The 20,776-nt window shown below is 37.3% G+C and overlaps 1 protein-coding gene across 4 annotated transcripts in view; it reads right to left on the reverse strand.

Annotated features, from left to right (window-relative positions):
• The window catches only part of Rpgr (retinitis pigmentosa GTPase regulator), a 57,433-nt gene extending 42,995 nt beyond the window's left edge, over positions 1–14,438 (reverse strand). For 2 of the 4 annotated variants that reach the window (XM_045140999.1, XM_045141001.1), the window contains exons 1-6: positions 14,192–14,436; positions 11,182–11,307; positions 9,876–9,968; positions 8,147–8,209; positions 7,127–7,285; positions 4,982–5,131 (exon numbers count right to left, since the gene is read on the reverse strand). In XM_045140999.1, the coding sequence (XP_044996934.1) occupies positions 4,982–5,131; positions 7,127–7,285; positions 8,147–8,209; positions 9,876–9,968; positions 11,182–11,307; positions 14,192–14,219 (619 nt within the window). In that variant the 5' untranslated portion in view covers positions 14,220–14,436. Of the gene's footprint in view, positions 1–4,981; positions 5,132–7,126; positions 7,286–8,146; positions 8,210–9,875; positions 9,969–11,181; positions 11,308–14,191 lie in introns of all 4 variants that reach the window. The other 2 variants (XM_045141002.1, XM_045141000.1) reach the window with 2 other exon arrangements.
• Between the last annotated feature and the right edge of the window lie 6,338 nt (positions 14,439–20,776).

Here is a 20,776-nt window from a genome sequence, read left to right on the forward strand (position 1 = left end):
ACCTCATTTATGTTTGAGGTACATATGTTTTGCAAACCTTTAGATAGAAGATTTGACTTAGATGATGTTTTCTCCAAAAGCCTTTCGCCAAGGAACTCTTGACAATCACTACCTTGTCCACACAAACACTACTGATTTCCCTCTGTATTACAATTATCACACTATCTAATAACTGTGAGCTTATAGAAAGAAGGGACTTGCTTATGTCTATAATGCTGTGATTTATTCACAGAGTCATATGAATAGAAATAACTATGGCATTGGGTATTTACTTCATATGAATAAATAAACTAATAAATTCAGAAGTACTTAGGGATTATCCTCTTGTTGCTATTACATCATTCTCTTCCTCATGTTTATATGTAGAGAAACTGAGATGTCAGAATTCAGGTGTGTAAAATCCAAAGATTGGGAGCCGATTTGTGATTCTGCAACTGAGTTGCTGCATCACGTTATATCTAAACTTGTCTGTATATGGAATCGGAGGTGGTACACCTCTCTCACACAGTTATCATGAGATAAAATGGAATATATTTATAGTTTGAAATACTTTCTGGATAGCAAAACTTTATACATCTTGGAGCTAGCATACTATTAAGTCCCAAAGGATAAGTCCTATGTTTTAAACACATTAATTTTTATAAGAAACATTTTACAGGGGTAGGGGAGATAGCACAGAAGTTAAGAACACTTGACACTTAAGCATGAGGGTCTCTTAGACCAGAGACACCCAAGTTTGATATCTCAAGACTCATAAAAAGCTGGCTATAGCCATGCACATTTGTAACCCAACTGCACAGGGACAGAAACTATAGAATTTCTGGGGCTTACTGATGGATAGCAACTCCAGATTGAGGGAGAGACCCAATCTCAGGGAAAAAAAAATTACATAGATAAGTGATTATAAAAAGACACTTGACATTCTCCTTCAGCCTCTCCATGTATGTGTTTCAGAAGGGGGAGGATCTGCATACACATGCTACATACACACATATGTGTGTGTGTGTGTGTGTGTGTGTGTATGTGTGTATGTAGAGATGTAGAGAGAGAGAGGGAGGGAGGGAGGGAGGGAGGGAGGGAGATGGAGAGGAAGGGGGTAGGTTCTTTAAGATAAATTTTACTTTTGGGCTGGAGATATGGCTCAACAGTTAAAGGCACTTGCTTAGAATGACTGCCAGCCTGGGTTCAATTCCCCAGTACCCACATAAAGCCATAGGTGCAAAGTGATACATATGCCTGGAGTCTGCATCAGCAAGAGGCCCTAATGTGTCTATTCTTATTCTCTCTTTCTCTCTCTATCCTAAATAAAATTTAAAAAGATAACTTTTATGTGGAAGGCTGCTAAATTACTTTTCAGAATGTCCATCTTTGAAAGTAAGATGTTTCATATGGTTGAATATTTCCTGTAGCTATTAGAAGGACCTTCAATAAAGGGAAAGGTTTTCCAAAGGAACCCATGGCTGGGACTGGGAACCAGGTCAGAATCCCATGGAGACCGAGATTATGGTCTCCAATGACAAGCTCCCACTAGGTTTTGGCCAAAAGAAGGGCCACATCCATCCAAAACTCTCTAAATTTACAAAGCTTATCGCATTTAACCTATGCTGACTTCACTCCCCACTAGAGAATCTGTTGTTTTTCAGAAGGTAGTATGACCCGAGGATATACCCACTCCCACCCCCCACGCCACACACACACACACACACACACACCTCAAGGCCCAGGTAAAACCACAGAGGAGTTGGTGAGATGAGCAAGATTACTGCTTCCATGGTGAGCCTGACCATCTACACCAGGGTGACAAAGAGAGACTCTGAGGATACTCAACATATACCAAAGCAAAAGTTCCTCAGAGCTTAACATTTCATTAGATTTAAAACACCCACAACTGCTCAGGAAATTTTGTGGCAGAGGGGTCAAAAGAAAAGAGCCACAGGTCAGGAGAGCATACCCAGAGGCATTTCCCCCACCCCAATGATTGACTTCTGCTTTCACAGCACTTAACCCACAACCCCATGGGGAATGACAGTATCTCCACTGAGGTGGGCCCTCGGATTGGGAACAGGGAGGAGGGAAATGATGGTTCTAACACATGATGTGTCCATACAAAGTTTTTTTTTTTTTTTTTTGGTTTTTTGAGGTAGGGTCTCACTCTAGGCAAGGTTGCCCTGGAATTCACTGTGTAGGTGTAGTATCAGGTTCGACTTGGACTCACAGTCATCCTCCTACATTGGCCTCCCAAGTACTGGGATTAAAGGCTTGTGCTACCACACCCAGCTAAAGTATATTCTTCATAAGAAAAAAAAGAAAGAGTTCAATTCATATAAAAAGTTTAATTCCAATTTTTATCTATATAAAAATATCACCATACCATGAATAAAGAAACAGATCACTTCCTCTTATTTATTTTTACTTCACTTAAACCTATTACATTTAATAAAGTCTGGAATTTTTTTTAATCTCCCTGGCTGTGGTATCTGCCTTCTGCAAAAATCTGACTTTAATTACCCTGCCAGTTCTCTATTCTCTAGTCTCTGAAGACTGCTCCATACACACCTGTGCCTGGTTCTCACAATCACAACCCATTTATTTATATCCCCTACTACAACAAATTCACTCTTTATTCTATGAATCATCTGTTAGAATGCTCAGACCCAACCATTAACATGTCAGATAAAAAGATAGAGAAATTAGGAACAATAACAAAAATTGTATATATTTTATTTCTAATATTTATAAATTACTTATTTTATATAATTTAGAACTTAAACACGAGGACTCAAACATACTAGTGAGTGACAATATTATGGAATGTCTTAGAGGTGACTATTTCAGTAACCTGTCCTATATTTTCATTAAAAATTTTAATGTTCTATTTGGTCTCCAAACTCCACATATAAAGAGAAGATGACTACTGTTCTTCTCTATATACCATCTTTAACCAAAATAAATGTCAAGTAAAAGCTCTTTTGCTTAAGTTATTTCTAAGATGGGTAAAAAGTTGCTTTAAATGATAAAAGTCATAAAATAGTGGCTAATACAAAAATTACTGACAGTTCACATCAGTTAATAGAAACAGACTTGTAGCAATGTATGTAGTTTAAGAGATCCCCGTTTTTATAAGTCTGTGAATATATTTAAAACCTTCTAATTATATACTGTAAACAAGTAAATAATATAGTTTGTAAAATATATCTCAATAAAGTTTATTTATTTATTTATTTGAGAGTGACAGACAGAGAGAGAAAGAGGCAGATCGAGAGAAGGAGAGAGAATGGGCACGCCAGGGCCTCCAGCCACTGCAAATGAACTTCAGATGCAAACTCCAGATGCATGTGCCCCCTTGTGCATCTGGCTAACGTGGGTCCTGTGGAGTCCAGCATTGAACCTGGGTCCTGAGGCTTCACAGGCAAGCGCTTAACCACTAAGCCATCTCTCCAGCCCTCAATAAAGTTTTTTGGACATTAAAAAAATCCACAATATTCAATGTCATGCCTATTGGTTAAGATGATAAATCCTACATATTCAAATAATGGGCAAATCAGGAAGAGTTTTTTTTTAATTGTTGCTTATTTCTTGAGACAGTGTATCAAAATATATTACTAGCTGGCCTGGAACTCATTATGTACATTAAGCTGGCCTACAACTTATGATGATCCTTCTGCCTCTACTCCCCACCCCCAAGTTTAGAATTACATGCATGGGCCACCATACCTAGTCTACTAAAGCAGTTAATAATAATATTAACTTGCTCCTCTTTAAAAATATTTACTGGTTATCCCCAGAGGTATAGTGGTGAATAATAACAGCAAAATCAGTTTAGTCCAATCTCGGTATCATGCTCCTACCAATCTGTTGGTAAATCTGGGGAGAACTGGGATGGGGAAACTAGAATTTTCTAAACCTGAATCTGTGGTTCCAAGATTAAAGAGTAAATGTTCAGAATAAAATCTTGGAGAGATGTCTAAGAGGGTCTACCAAAGTATCTAATTTAGATAATTGATTGTTAGAAAAATATCAATTAAATGAAAAGCCATGATCATAGTTCTCCTATCATAAATGTAGATGTATAGAACAATAAAGTTCAACCTTTCAACTTTTTATTTTATTTTATTTATTTGAGAGAAAGAGACAGAGAGACAGAGAGAGACAGAGAGGGGCAGAGAGAGAGAATGCACATGCCAGGGCCTCCAGACACTGCAAACAAACTCCAGATGCATGCACCACCTTGTGCATCTGGCTTACGGGTGTACTGGGTAATGAGAAAAGACCTACCAAAGGAAATAATATACTGAATTCTCTTCCTTTCTTATTTAGTCTTCATCCTGGCTCCCACAAGAATAATCTACGACTCACTCAAAACGATAAAAGAAACAATCAGGACAATAAGAATAAAGGAGATGGTCAAAGAATGTAGACCTGGATCCAAAGAAATTGGACCATAGGCCTTGATTTTAATGAAATACTTCAAAAAGGTCTGAGATCCAAAATGTAGGATGGATTTTACTGAATGAATTTTATTTTTCCAATAGATCAATAGTCATTTTAAAAGTTAACATGTCAGGGCTGGAGAGATGGTTTAGCAGTTAAGCGCTTGCCTGTGAAGCCTAAGGACCCCGGTTCGAGGCTTGGTTCCCCAGGTCCCACGTTAGCCAGATGCACAAGGGGGCGCACGCGTCTGGAGTTCATTTGCAGAGGCTGGAAACCCTGGCGCGCCCATTCTCTCTCTTTCTTTGTCTCTCTCAAATAAATAAATAAAATAAAATAAAATAAGTTAACATGTCAGAGAAAGTTTAAAAGTATAAAAAAGTATAGGAAGGGAGATAGATATTCTATGACTTAAAACATACCCAAATATTCTCATTGAATGGTCAACTATGACATAATTTCTACAAAACTATAAAATTTGTTATATAATTTTCACTAGCAGTAATAACTTAGAAATGAGATAATGTGATGAATCCAAAATGTTCTGTTTTACCTGTTACAAAGGCCGAATGGTAATATCCACAAGAGATCCATGAGATTGGCTTCCCAATAGTTACTTCATGAGGGATACATACATTACTTTTATTTTTTAAGCCAATTTGCCCTTCAGAATTGTCTCCCCACATAAAAAGTTTTCCATCTTCTATAAGAAAAACAAGGTGGAAAAGGCTTCAAAAGGTAGTAGTGCTCTCAAGTTATTATTTTTTATAGATTATTTTTGAATTATGGATTGCATATTTTTAGTTTTATTTTATTCTTCATTGATGCATAAAATCATATACATGTCTGGAATGCAACATTGTATTTCCATACATGTATACATTATTTAATGACCAAAGCAAGGTATCACTTTAAGAATGTGTAATTCCTTTGTATTGAAAACATTTAAAACAACTACTATAGCTACTTAGCATTTACAGTATTTAAAAATCACATTAACTTGCACTCTTTCTGAGGAGAGCTTCAGGTTAATAAGAATAAATATTCTAAGAATTATCAATATTTATTTACTTATATTTTTAATATTTTATTTATTCATTTATGAGAGACACACAGTAAGAAAGAGAATGGGCACACCAGGGCCTAGAGTCATGGCACACGAACTCCAGACACTTGTGCTACCATGTGCATCTGGCTTATGTGGGCTCTGGAGAGCAAAACTTGGGTCCTAAGGCTTCACAGGCAAATGCCTTAATCATTAAGCCATCTCTCTAGCCCCTGTACTTCTATTTTTTTGTACTTTAACATTTAAAAAATATTTTATTATTTATTTTGCAAGTAGAATGAGACAGAGAGAAAGAAGGAGAGATAAAATGTGCATACTAAGGCCTCCAGCCACTGCAAATGAACTACAAATGCATATTTTACTTTGTGCATCTGGCTTTTCATGGGTAGTGGGGAGTCGAACCTGGGTCATTATGCTGTGCAGGCAAGCAACTTAACTGTTGTGCCATCTTCTCTAGCTTACGTCTATTCTTTTGTTTGGTTTGTTCATTTGAGATAGAGTCTCTGTAGCCCAGGGAGGCTGTGAATTCATTCTCTTCTCCTATCCTATCTTGGACCTTCAAGTACTGGGAATACAGGTATGTGCCACCATATGTGGCAATTTCTATCATTTTATGAATTAAAAAAATAACCTTTGAGGTAGGTTAATAATAAAGCAATAAAATTAAAATTGTAAATGAGTTAAAAGAAGGACAATGAATAACTAACTATTTGGTTCACAAAACAGAAGTGAAAGAATTTCAGATACAACTTGGATTTTCCTAATAGACAATGTAATGAGTGTTTAGATAGTCCTTCTTGTAATCTACCAGCAAACCAGCTGTTTCAGTAGGACCAACATGATCATGGCTCTATTTTTTTTACTGTTAAGTAGAAATTCTGTATGGACCCATTATATGTTGCTACCATCACTTCCCTCCCCCCTGCCCCAATGCCAGTGAGTTTTAAAGAAAGTTCTCAACTTCTTTTAGTAAGGAGGGCAGAAAGATGCAATGGCTGTAAGGTCCCAATACATTTCTGAGGATATTTCTTTTTTTCTTTTTCTTTTTTTTTTGAGGTAGGATCACTCTAGCCCAGGCTGACCTGAAATTCACTATCTATTCTCAGGGTGGCCTTGAGCTAATGATAATCCTCATACCTCTGCCTCCCAAGTGTAGGGATTAAAGGCATGTGTCCCAACATCCAGCTCTGTGGATATTTCTGGCTATAACTTCATTTAAACTTGTAGGTATACATTTCAAACATACAATTAAGATAAGATTTAAGCATACCTTTAATCCGAGCACTCAGGAGGTAGAGGTAGGAGGATCATGGAGAGTTCAAGGATGCCTTAGGGCTATAAAGTAAATTCTAGGTCAGCCTCAGCTAGAGGGACACCCTACCTTTAAAAACCAAAAAACAAAAGATAATATTTAAGAATATCCAAGAGTAGGAGGTTGGACTTTATTAATCACCCTTCTTATTTATATCTCTATAAACACCACAAATAGACTTAAAGCTGTATTTTAAGTTTTCTATATATGCACAGTCAATGAAAGGAAGCTGAGCAGTGATACTGGGTTTATGGGGTTTATAAATCCTCTTCTAAATGAAAAGATGTGTCCAAATAAAAATGCAAGCAAGTCTCACTTACCAGTTAGTGCAGCTGAAGTATTGGCTCCAGCAGAAAGCTGTTTAATGTTATCCTTGGAGGTAAAAAAGCTAATTTGATGAAAAGTATCTCTGTCGTCAGTGTCACCAAGTCCCAGTTGTCCTTCATTATTTCCTCCAGCTGCATATACACTGCCATTAACTGTACATGGAGAAGAAATATTAATATACTATAGCCAGCTTGTTTTATAAATAAGTCAACATATACCAGATATTTCCTCTATTAATATTATTAATTATAAATAAGTCAACATATACCTGATATTTCCTCTATTAAGAGTCCAAAAATATGAATAAATACAAGTGGGAAGGAGCCAAAGCAAGCAAAAACTATGGAAAAAAATGGAGACAGGAAGGAACACTAAATTCAGGAATTCTAACTCTTCAGTAGCATTTGTTGACAATGCTATATTTTCCTCCATTGAACTGCTTTGCACTTTTGTTAGAAGTAAACTGGACATGCATGTATGGGTCTATTTCTGGAGTCTATTTTATTTCACTAAACTTTGTCCGTGTTTGCTAATACCATGTTTTCTTGATTATTGTACCTTTATAGCAGATCTTGAATTCATAGTATCAGTCCTTCAAGTCTGTTCTTTTAAATTTTTTTCGCTATTCTATGTCCTTTCATTTTTTATATAAATTTTACAATCACCTTATTAACATATATACATATGTCACACCCTGTTTAAATTTTGATATAACTGAACTGACACATATCACTAGACTTCAGTGAGGCTTCCACTCACTCTCTGTAAAGCAGGAAGAACAAGAAAACAAGAGCAAGCTGACTAAGATAATCACGCAGGTAAGGAGATGCCATCATTTGATACAATGTAAGAACAGCTTGATTTTCAGTTATTTAACATTTCTATTCCTATTTTAAAAGGAAACTATGTATACTCAATCTTACCAGTGCTAACGTACTATTTTTATTAATTTTACAAAGCCCAAGAGTTAATAAGAGAGGCCTCAAAAGAAGTAACACAGGTTGATACCATACCTGTTGAAATTAGGGTGTGGTTCCTTCCACAAGCAGCAAGTATCACTTTTTCAGACTTAAGAGCTAAACATATAAAAATTGACAATTAAAATATTTTATGGGTATGAAAATAAGTAATCAAGGGGTCTGATAACGAAATGATATAATTGATATTTATTTTATTTTTTAAAATATTTTTATTTATTTATTTGAGAAAGAGGAAGATGCAGAGACAGAGAGAGAATAGTAATGCCAGGGCTTCCAGCCACTGCAGATGAACTCCAGACACATGCAACCTTTTTTGTATCTGGCTTATGTGGGTCCTGAGGAACTGAATCTTAACTGTTAAACCTTAACTATTAAGCCATTTCCCCAGCCTAAAATTTATTTATTTATTGTATTCTGCAACTGAACTACATCTGTAGCTCCAGAACGAAAATTTGAAAGTAGGTCTATCTGAATCCAATGTAAATGTTACTTATTACACCAGACGTTTTATTTAGACCTAGTTGTGCATCATGATAACAAATGGAGTGTGGCAGTGAGTCATTGTGTCTAATGTAAGGCTGAAGCATCTATTTTTTTTTTAAATCCCACATGCCAAAGTCCAATGCTTTCTGTTATCCTCTCTCCTCACCAACCTAATCTATTACCTAGCCTGCCAACACCATTATCAAACTCATCTTCTACCCCAATAAATAAAAACCCTAAGGCCAATAATCACAGGCATACATTTATGTTAAAGTTGTCAATTCATTTATCTACATTTTAAAATTAAACATTCCTAGACTTACTTGGCAAATCAACTACACAGATGGCTAAAGAGTCCTTGCTCTTTAGGGGATTTTATAATCTACTCTACTGCTCACTTATCTATGAGGTGTTTGTAAGGATCATGTTCATTGTGAATATCCCCAAGTGATTAATAGTCTGTGCTCAATAAATACATTTTGACCATGTGAAAAACTTTAATAATGCAATTACAATGCCAGTGATTACCATGAATATAATAAATTCACACTAAAATTTCTGAGCTGAAATTTAAATTTTGGCCAGTAAGACAAAGAATATTGCTTTTATAATATCCCTGCGAATCTCCATCATGTTTTAAATTTAGTTAGTGTTCATAAGCTATACCCAGAAACTTTGCATAAGACAGTGAGAATGTTTTCTAAGGGAGACAAACACACACACACACACACACACACACACACATCATATAATCTGGGACAAAGCTGATTTCAGATATTTTATTCTTGTAGGCTAGTATTAATGAACTCCTATTTCTACCCTTAATGTTTTGTTCAGATCATCTACTAACTATATATAGTGCTACAGGATAAAGCATGTTTTATAAAACCTACAACTACAACTACATATAACTGTGATGAGATAGTTTGATAGTCTAACACATTATCATACCTCTTTTACTTATGAGAAGTGACATTAATAGTAATATTTAAGCCACTTTAAAACAAAAAATAAAATTAATGTTCAAATGTAATACTGTAGTATCATTACTTTCTTTATGGGTCATGTCTTTAAAATTCAATTTTTAGACACATAACATATAAAAGTAATTTCAAATTTCATGTAAACAGTAAAGTTAGATGCTGATAATGAGACTAAATGTTACAAAGTAAAACAAAGACTTTCTTATTTATGATATTAAATAACATAATGTGCATTAAAGTATGTTGTGTAATTTGTTGAATATTTAAAATGATATATAAGGGGGGAATACCCAAACCTTTGATACGCGTTGGTCTGCTGATCGTTGACTTTGTTCCTAATCCTAACTGACCCCAGTTGTTACTGCCAAACATGTAAAGTTTATTATTTCCTATAGGAGGGAAACCAAAAATCAAATTAAACCATTCACATAATGTGAGAAGAAGTCATTACAAGGTAATAAAAAATATGACTTTTAAAATTGTCACTATTTCTCTATGTTGAAACATGCTACTGTTGTCCATGTATGTATAGGCAGAGCTCATTGGGTGTAAAAGGTTTCTAATATTATCCAACAATAAATTGTATTACACTGAAACATATCCTAAAACAAATTGTATATGTAGAAAATTTCTTAAGTATAATAAGGTAACTTAACATTGCAAAAACTACATGGAAAAGCCAGTATGTGAAAATTTCTCTGATAAGTAAAAGAACACTTTATGTCTTTTTAAAATTTTAATTTATCTGAGAAAGGGAGAGGATGGGATTACTGGGGCCTCCAGACATTGCAAACAAACTCCAGATGCATGTGCCACCTTGTGCATGTGGCTTACATGGGTACTGGGGAACCAAGCCTGAGTCCATAGGCTTCAAAGACAAGTGCCTTAACTGCTAACCTATCTCACCAGCCCAACATTTTATGTCTTCAACAGGTTTAACATATTATAATGCCTGTTCTCTCTGTATTTCTTTGTTTCTTTCTCTTCCCCCACCTCCCTCTCCCTCTCTTTCTCCCTCTCCTCTCTCTCTATATATATACATATACATATATATTTATTTATATGGAGAGATACATACATAATAATGGTAATATTTATGTAGTTTTACAAACAGACAAAATGTGATCAAATGCAATACTTTAGGATCATGATTTCATTTCTAGTCTCTGGGTTTAAAATCAGTGGGATTTTTAGACATGAAAGAACCGTATGTTTAGGCAATAAAAAGAACAGATTTCTAAAATGGCATTGTTTTTCTATGTTGAGACACTTACATTGTTACTCTACATATGGGCAGGTCCTATTAAGTGTAAAGAGTTTCTAAGATTATGCAATAACAATTTTTTTTGAGGCAGTGTCTCACTCTAGCCCAGGCTGACCTCAAACTCAACTCTGTAACCCCAGGTGGGCCTTGAACTCATGGTACTCTACTTTCTGAGTGCTGGGATTAAAGGCATGCACCACCATGGTCAGCTTTAATAACTATTTTCATTTATGTTTATTATTAGATATGAACATATTTTGTATGTAAACATCACATGTTGGTATCAACCTTTCCCTCCTCCCTGCCCCTTTTCTGATACTTAGGATAATAATACCAACCTGTAACAATAGCAGTATGTTCATCTCCACATGAAAGACATATGGGTATGTCATTTTTAAACCAGAATTTGCTAGGAATATTTTCAGCAAATTTAGTTTTTCCAAATGTAAATATGGCACCTGTATCTGCAAACATAAAACAGATTTTTATGTCACAAATTTTACGGTGCTGGTTCTTATTAAAATACATTTTTAGTAGCAGTATACAAATTGTTTTTCTTTTTTCATTTATTTATTTACAAATGGGGGAGAGCGACAGAGAGAACAGCTGTGTTAGGGCTTCTTGCCACTTCACACGAACTCCAGATGCAGGTGCCACTTTGTGTATGTGGTTTCACATGTATACTGGGGAATTGAACCACGGCCAGCAGGCTTTAGAAGTGGCTTTAACTGCTAAGCCATCTTCCCAGCCCACAACTCATTTTTCTCATGTCAGATTTGCCTCTGAGCACTGGTTAAGCTTTTTTTTCTTTTGTATTAATCCTGTCTTAGTTCTTAGATTTCGTTCTGGTTTGACCTTTGACATCTACTAAATTAAATATGTGTTATTCATGCTATGAAATAAGAAATATACTATCACAAGAAAAGCACTACATGGGTATTTAATATCTAGAATAAACTTGTAAAGTTTGTGCCCTTTATTCATTTTGGTTAAGTATCTCATAGTCTGGTCTCTGACTAGAGTCTCTGTTCTGTACTTAGAACCAGCACAAAATTGAGTTTCTTCTTTAGTATCACAGGACATTTGTGAGGAGGATCTATGTAAATTAGTTTGAATTTTCTTTATTATAGTTTCTCCAAGGAATAGCCAGTGTTCTTATTCAACAAAGGACTGTTACCGAATATGTTGACTTGTCAATTTCTCTACTGGCTGAGTCAGTGAACCATAAAACTAGGGGGCGAAACTTACAGAAACAATTTATTTACAATATTAACCTTTTAATTTGCATTAAAGGAAGCTATAAAAAGTCTTTAATGGCAGTTGCATATTCAAGTTCTTAGCTATATTATTATCAACAGAACACTTTACTAAGTTTTTACCTTCTTTCTTTAATGACTATGATATTTATTGGATAGTACCTAAATATCAATGTGCTTTTATATGTCCTGAATCTGACACAAGTACAAATAGGTGATGCATAAAGGTAGAAGGTACTTATGTTATAAACACAGGGCTATCTTAATATCATAGTTGTGAGAAATAAATGAGATTTTATGCATAAACAGCCTAGTACAGATCCCACAATTCCAAATGTTAGCTCATAGCTACCTCTATAAACTCCTATCACAAAAAGAAGAAACAATTACTGTATTTTTTAGTTGTGTGACACACAGAAGTTATGTAGCAATTAGTTATACTCTACTTGGCAACCTTTCTAAAGGAAATGGTTACACATATGTTTATTGATCACTATTTTGTTTTCTCAACCATGTTCTGAAGTTTTAAGTTTGTCCATGCTATCCATATTACCTTACACAAAGTAGTGCTTTAATAATAAGTATGTTACTGTTAAAAGTATTCTATTTTGCACAGAAAACCTCCCTTTTACATGCATGCACATTTATTCATAATTGTGTACAGGTCATCACAATGGTGAGTAGAGAGTCAAACATACCTTTCAACACTTAATGTTTTAACAGCAGATTACCTAACCTTAAACATAGAATCATTTCAGTTTTTTTTTTTATTTCGAAGAAGGAATGAATTTTCAATAGACAAATAACTATAAAATGTGTCATGGTTCTAGGAGATTTGAGGAGGCAGATGGTGAAACTCGAAATACTTAAACTGTTATTACTTGATCATATTAGCCTTCACAAACTTTTTGGTCCAGTAATAGTTTTAAGATTTTTTTAAAAAAAACTATCAGACCACAATAATTATTCAAAGTCATGTGCACTATCTTAAACAGACTAGATCTGGCTTCTGTGGAAATCCGAAAGTGGAATGATCACACCTACTCAGTATTTGAAAGAAAAGCATATATTAATAATAAATATTAATGTACAAGAGACCAAGTCACCATAAAAACATTTTAAGAACTATTATGGAGGCATACTAGTTCACATTCATTTGAGAGTTAGGAGACCCGGACCCATAAATGAATCATTTGCTTGATTTTGGTTGCTTAGAAAGCCTCCGCAGATGATTTCCTTTTCTAAACAAGAGACTGGTGGGTCTGGTTTGCCCCCTAGCATCTGTCAAGTGGATTTTCCTTTTATTTCTTGTACTGTCACTTAGCTCAGAACTCCAGGATACCAGGTATCAAAGAGTGGCAAGTTGGGAGAATCACAGAAAACTGAAAACATGAATATATTACTTCTACGTATTACTTTTACATTAGTATGAATGTTTTACTTCTGCCCTAACCAGTATTTTTGTCCAAATTTTAGTCGTGTGACTAAATTTAGTCGCGTGGGGTCTGCAAGTCAATTTAGTGGACCACAATCAGCATTGTTGACGGAATGACCAACTTTCCAAAGGGTTCTAAAGGGTAAATGTAACTGTCACGCAGTACGGAAGCCGTACTGGGTCATGTTAATTCTATTTCAAACTAACATTCAAGAAAAGAAATGCCTTTTTAAAAGGGGGGAGCAGGGCTTTCCTCCTCTTTCTCTAGTTCATTTCTTTCATCCCCTTTAACCTCCCACCGCAAGTCCACTCACTCTATTGAATTCAATACCAAACTGGGTACTTGGGCCATACAGTCTCACATGAAGTAGGTACCTAGGGTTTTGCGCGAGATAAGTGCCACTGCCTGTGAGAAAATTCACCAAAAAGCTCATTTTAAAATCACACAGACCCGGAATTTTACCTCAGGTCCCCTCTTTTCCACTCAGTTATTCTCAGAGGCGCGGCCAGGTTTCTGGGCATAGTCTAGCCACTAAAACTCCAGATTGTACCCCGATGCGGCCCGCCCGAAGGCGGGGCCTGGCCGCCTGCCCGCCCGCCAACTCTCCCCTTAGGTCAGACGCCTCAGCCGCTGCCGCCTTCGCGGGCGCGACTCACCAGGCACTAAAGACTCGGTCTCCGCCATGCTGAGGACTGTATACGGAAAGTACTGCTTGGGGAAGACAGCTGGAGCTGTGCAGCTGGGCCTAAGATATTGCCTTAGCCCCCCAAACCCCCATCGCGACCCTCTTGGAATGGGCCTCTACCCTGCTGCCGGAAGTCAACAAACAGACGCTAAGGGCAACGGAGGCGGAGCGTTGAGGTGGATGGCCATTGGAGGACGGGAAGCGGAGGTGGTGCTAGTGCCAGCGCACTGGCGCATGCGCACATGAGGTGGGTGGGGCAGTAGAGACCGCTTGCCCTCTAGCGTTTCTGAGGGGCAGGATGGCCAAACCTTGTCGTGTTTGAAAGTGCATGCGCATTTGCTGGCAGATGCTAAGGCCATGCAGGGAACCTGACAGTAATAATATCACGTACCTTCCATACATGTTAACGTGAGTTGTATGACGCACAAAAACCTCAATACACAGCTTTGAGAGCACTAATAATCGTGAGTCTGTAATATAGTGATGTAGGGGAGAGCTCTGAGTAAGATTATTACTCCTGTACTAGCAGTTCTCAAGTCTCCAGTTTTTGTCTAGGTGAGTAAATAATTAAAAAACTGCAGATTTGGGTCTGGAACGATTGCTCAGTGGGTAAAGATGCTCGCTTGCAAAGCCAGATGGCATGGGTTCAATTCCTAGAACCCATGTAAAGCCAGAGGCACAAAGTGGTGCATTTATCTGGAGTTTGTAGCAACAGGAGGCCCTAGTGTAGCCCTCCATTCTCTTAATCTCCTCTCTCTCTCTCTCTCTCTCTCTCTCTCTCTCTCTCTCTCTGTGTGTGTGTGTGTGTGTGTGTGTCTCAAATAAATAAAATATTTTTAAGAACCTGCAGACTCAGAGAAGAGTAAATTATGGGATTTATTTTAGGGAGAGTTGAGGGATGAAGGAAAGGCAAATAAATTGCAAACCATTGCTGGAAAGGGAGCCAAGAAACTGAGAAACCTATGGAGAAAGGGGTTTACACAGGTGGCGTGGCTCCCTTTATATGAATCAGGAAACCAACTAGAATAAAACACATCACCAGGATCAGGTGTGTAGGAAGGAACATGTTTCCTTGTTGGGCACAACAGGAATTTTGATTTAGGAAGGGCAAGCCCACAGGTGCTAAACACACTAAATTAGGGAAGAAACAGGAAACTGTTGCCGTTGCTATTGCTGTTGCAGTGGGGTAATTAGGATGTTCTGCTAATGATAAGATTAGTGACAAGGTAGCTTTCTCCTGACAGCCAGGGACTGGCTCACAGAAACATAGATGTCACTGCCTGCCTGGGCAGGATTAAAACTTCCATCTGATCCAAAATGGCTATTTAAAAAACAACATCTTAATTCCTCCTCAGCAACACCAAAAACTTCCTCTGCTTCCAATCTCAGGTTTAAACTGCCATGGATGAGCCCTTCCTGAATCAGTGTTGCTCTTGGACCCAACAACCAATCAGGTTTCTCCCTGAGCCTAATGGAGAGACTCATTCTAATTAGATATGTGGCTCATATACATGGGTCTGAAGCTGTAAGACTGTCTCTGTCATTCTCCCATTCTGCTCTTCTTCCCTTCCCCTAGACTCTGTCTCCTTGCTTCTTTTGACTATAATTGAGTCCATTGATATTCTGAGTTATAATTGATAGATGTGAATTAATCCCTGCCACGTTGATGATTTTGTGGAATTTAATGATTTATTGATTTCCATTTGTTTTAAAACAGTTCTAATTTTTATTATTTTTCCCCTTCTGTAGCTTCTAAATCATGTTTATTCTTCTCTATCATTCTAAGTATTCCACCCAGTATTCTCTGTATTGGTAACTCAATCCTCATATATTCTTTTTTAAAAATATTATTTTATTATTTATTTGAGAGAGAGAAAGAGGCAGAGAGAGAGAGAGAGAGAGAGAGAGAGAGAGAGAGAGAGAGAATTGGCACTTCAGAGCCACCAACCACTGTAAAAGAACTCCAGATACATGCACCCTCTTGTGCATCTGGCTTGTGTGGGTCCTGGAGAGTCAAACCAGGATCCATTGGCTTTGCAGGCAAATGCCGTAACTGCTAATCCATGTCTCCAGTCCTCATATATTCTTATTGGTAGCTCTTTTAATCACAGGTAGCTTTTCTTTTTCCTTCTATTATGAGAAATAATTTTGCTGGGTATAGTTGTTGTGTTGAAAGTTGTATTTCAATATTTAAATTACTCTATTCCAAAGCCATTCTGGCATTTAAAGTTTCAATTGAAGAATTTGGTATTTTTTCTGTTGACTTAACCTTTATAAATGACATACTGTTTCTCTCTTGATACTTTTAATTATGCTTGCTTTGTTTTCTGTGTTTAGAGTGTTAATTAACATATGACCATGGGAAATTTCTTTTCCAGTTTGGTCTTTTTGGCACTCTCTATGCCTCTTATACCTGGATGGGATTTTGTTCCATAGGATTGGAAATTTTTTCTTCTATAATTTTATTGACATGATATTTTTAAAACAGCGAGAGAGAGAGAAAGAGAGAGAGAGAGAGAGAGAGAGAGAGAGAGAGAGAGAGGGAGAGAGAGGGAGGGAGGGAGGGAGGGAGAAAACAAACTCCAGACACATGCACCACTTTGTGCATCTGGCTTTACATGGATTCTGGGGAATCAAACCTAGGTCCTTAGACTTTACAGGCAAACACCTTACCCAGTGAGTCATTTCTCCAGCCTAACAATATTTTCATGGCATTAACCTGATGTTCTTCTCCTTATGGTAAGCCCATGATTTGAATGTCTGTCTTTTTTTTTTTTTTTTTTTTTTTTTTTTTTTTTTTGGTTTTTCAAGGTAGGGTCTCACTCTAGTCCAGGCTGACCTGGAACTTACTCTGTAGTCTCAGGGCAGCCTTGAACTCACGGTGATCCTCCTACCTCTGCCTCCCAAGTGCTGGGATTAAAGGCGTGTGCCACCACATCTGGCTTAATGCTTGTCTTTTTAAGATGTCTCACGTTTTTCTCATTATGCTCAATTTTTAACTTATTATGATCTTGGCCTCCGGATCTGTGCTCATATGTTTTTTTGAACTTGTAATTGGTTTTGTCCTCCCTTTCTATTTCCTCTTTCTTGTCTTTAAGTCCTGATATCCTGTCTTCCACATTAACCCTGGTTATTGGAATGACTTTCCTGGGAGATTTTTGAGTTATTTCATTTTCATTTTCATGTGGTTTCTTTACAACATCTTTACCTCTTCATTGAGTTCCATTTTCTTTCCTTGGTTTGACTCATACTTAGTTGATTGGAATTCATTCAGGCAAATGTTCATGTCCTCTTTGAATTCATGCAGGTGTTTATAGGATTCTTTTAGTTCATTCTCTTGCATGTCGTTCAGGATTTTGTTTATATCATGTTTTAAGTTTGTGTTATAGGTTTATTCTAATTGTGTTTTGTAATATTTAGCCTGGAGTTTCCTCCAAATTGGTCTTTTGGAGCCTTCCACTTTGGGATGAGTCATTCTTGGTGAGGATGTTTTGCCTTGGTTTCCTGTGTTATTTGTTTTGAGTCAGGGTTTGCCCATCTGGAGATAATCCACTTGTCTTGCCAAGAATGTAGCAAGAGCAGCTCCACTAGAGAATACATGGTTGTCTGGGACTGGGGTACTCCAGTAACAGACATGTGTCTGGACTGTGCTGGGGCCTGAAACAAGTGGACTAGGTGAGTCAGTGATAGGAGCCTGTGTCCTTCTAGCTATGGGTGGGTAGCCTATATATGTCTAACAAAACTTAATATTTTTCTACCAGCTTTCATCAGTATGTAGTATCAAATTAGTACTGTATATTTTGGTTGTATTGAGTTAGCATGTTTGATGTAAAAATTTGCTGTTTGAGTTGCTAACTTGAGTTTCTTAGAAAAAAAATCATTAGAACTGAAGAGATGGCTCAGCAGCTAAGGCACGTGCCTGAAAAGCCTAATGATCTGGGTTTGATTCCCTAGTACCCATGTAAAGCAAGGTGTACAAAGAGGCACAGGCATCTGGAATTCATTTGTGATGGCTGGAGGCCCTAATATGCCCATTTTCTCTGTCTCTTGTCTCTCTCTCTCTCTCATTACAAATAAATGAATAAAGAAAATATTTTTACAAAGGAAAAACATGCAATTAAGTTTGGCTTTTCTTTATTTTTATTTTTATTTATTTATTTGAGAGCAACAGACAGAGAAAGAGGCAGAGAGAGGGGGGGGGGGAGGGAGAGATTGAATGCACCAGAGCCTCCAGCCACTGCAAAGGAACTCCAGATGCATGCACCCCCTAGTGCATCTGGCTAACGTGGGTCCTGGCGAGTCGAGCCTCGAACCGGGGTCCTTAGGCTTCACAGGCAAGCGCTTAACCACTGAGCAATCTCTCCAGCCCAAGTTTGGCTTTTCATTAGGACATAATTTTCAATAAGTTCTCAAATGCCCTAAACCTACTTCTATCATCAGTACTACATATTTGAAAAGTGTTCTCAGCAGTGTTGATTAGAAAATCAAAACACTGATCAAATATGCAAGATATTCAAGGGAATCTGTGTTTTGCAATATTAACTTGTATTCCAAAATTTAATTCTTTATGTAAAAATAAACAAGCATATCTATCTTGTTGGTGTGTAAATTTACTTTCTTCTTTAATAAATTCTGAAATGACATATCTGCCAAAGAATTGCTTTTAAGTAAGTTTCTTTATGATTTGTTCTAAGTAAATGATTGATTTGTATACCTATTTATTGTAACTATTATATCAGGATCATGTAAAAAAATCTTGGTCATTGTTATAGTCAGGTTTGCATGGCTAGCAGAAGAAAACACATGACAAAGAGCAGCTTGTAGAAACTAAAAGGTTTAATATGGCTTACAGAGTCAAGGGGAAGCTCCATGATGGCAAGGGAAAATGATAGCATGAGTTAAGGTTAGACATCAACACAAGGCCAACATCATATGGACAACAGTAACAAGAGAGTGTACCAAACACTGGCAAAGGGAAACTGTCTATAATACCCATGATCCCACCCCCAACAATACACTGCTTCCAGGAGACATTAATTCCCAAATCTTCATCGGCTGAGAACCTAGCATTCAAAATACCTAAGTTTATGAGGGACACCTGAATCAAAGCACCACATTTTACCTCTGGCATCCATAAACTGATACATGATGCAAAATACAATGCATTCAGTCAGTCCAACTTTAAAAGTCCACATAATACACACACATACACACACACACACACATATATCCCAATGATGTTCAAATATTCCCATAATCCAAGATCTTTAACTGAGCCAAAATACAATAATAATAATCATAGTACAGAATAAACATTCACACTGCAAAAGATGGCTTTGGGCATAAGAAAGAAATATTCAACCAATACAGGATTTAAACAGGGCAACATCAAACTCTGTAACTCCAAGTCCAACAATTCTCGTCAGTGACAAGTGTATAAGTCAATTCTCATCAGTTACAAGTCTATGGAGTTCCAATTCCACCCTTCCAGTTAGGCTCGTCACAGTCCTGGAAAATTTCATCTGGTGTCAACAGCTCACCTTGGCAGCCATCTCAAAGTCCTGGCATTCCCACTGGGTGTGCACTGCAACCCACAATCCATCTACATGGGTCCATTGGGCCTCCACTCAGGGAATATAATAAGCCTACTTCATATTGTCCATGGCCATAAAACCGTGTTGAAAATCCAGTGACTTTTTCTTTCCTGCAGGCATATGGTATAGTGACTTGTGATCAAGCTGCTGACATTCTACATGCCTAGAAAGCTGCTTCTGCTCAGCAAATTCACCAAGGCACCACTGCCCCTGCCTGTCTGGACTTGGCCTTCCTGTTCTGCCACCTTGGCTGCCTGAGAAGCACAGAGTTCACACATGGGCCATAGCAGATACTTTGGCTTGCTAAACAACCATCTTAGTGGTGAGGACCACAGTGCTTCAGATCAAAAAGAGCAAGAGACTCTTGGCCTGGACACCAGTATTTGAGGTCTGTTAAACTCCTACCACAATCAAATGACAAGTGGGACCTTGTCCCTTCTTAGCAAAAGTAGGGACATTTTTTGAATTATCAGTTTATTGAATTGCTTTAGACATATAATTGTCAACAGTGACAGCATTTTAAGTCTTTACAAGAGCCTATTCTAGAAAGATTTCATTTCATATTTCTTGGTGGTGGACCTTATGTATAGATATCTTTTAATTGAGAATTTTATTATATAAACAAATTGTATATTGGTTTCTTACCATCTGGCTGTACTTTTATGTTCCTTCTCTACAGATATTCACTGTAGGGTCATGAATACACCAATCAGTCTCCAGTGGGCGGGGAGAGCCAAGGCCTTAATTCTTAAGCAGCAGTGTACCTTGCATATTTCACATTTGGGAAAGAGGCCAAATGTGACAACAGGTACAATGGTGGCATGCATGTTATGGAGGTAATAAACCGCTCTCAGACTGGATTTGAAACCTGTTGTACAGGAGGGAATTCATGCCTGGTACTAATACCTTAATCAATAGCCTATGGCTGGGGAGGCTTTAAGGTCTTATATTTCAGGCGGGGG

Source organism: Jaculus jaculus, chromosome X (genome assembly GCF_020740685.1).
Source record: "Jaculus jaculus isolate mJacJac1 chromosome X, mJacJac1.mat.Y.cur, whole genome shotgun sequence".
Taxonomy (NCBI): Eukaryota; Metazoa; Chordata; class Mammalia; order Rodentia; family Dipodidae; genus Jaculus; species Jaculus jaculus.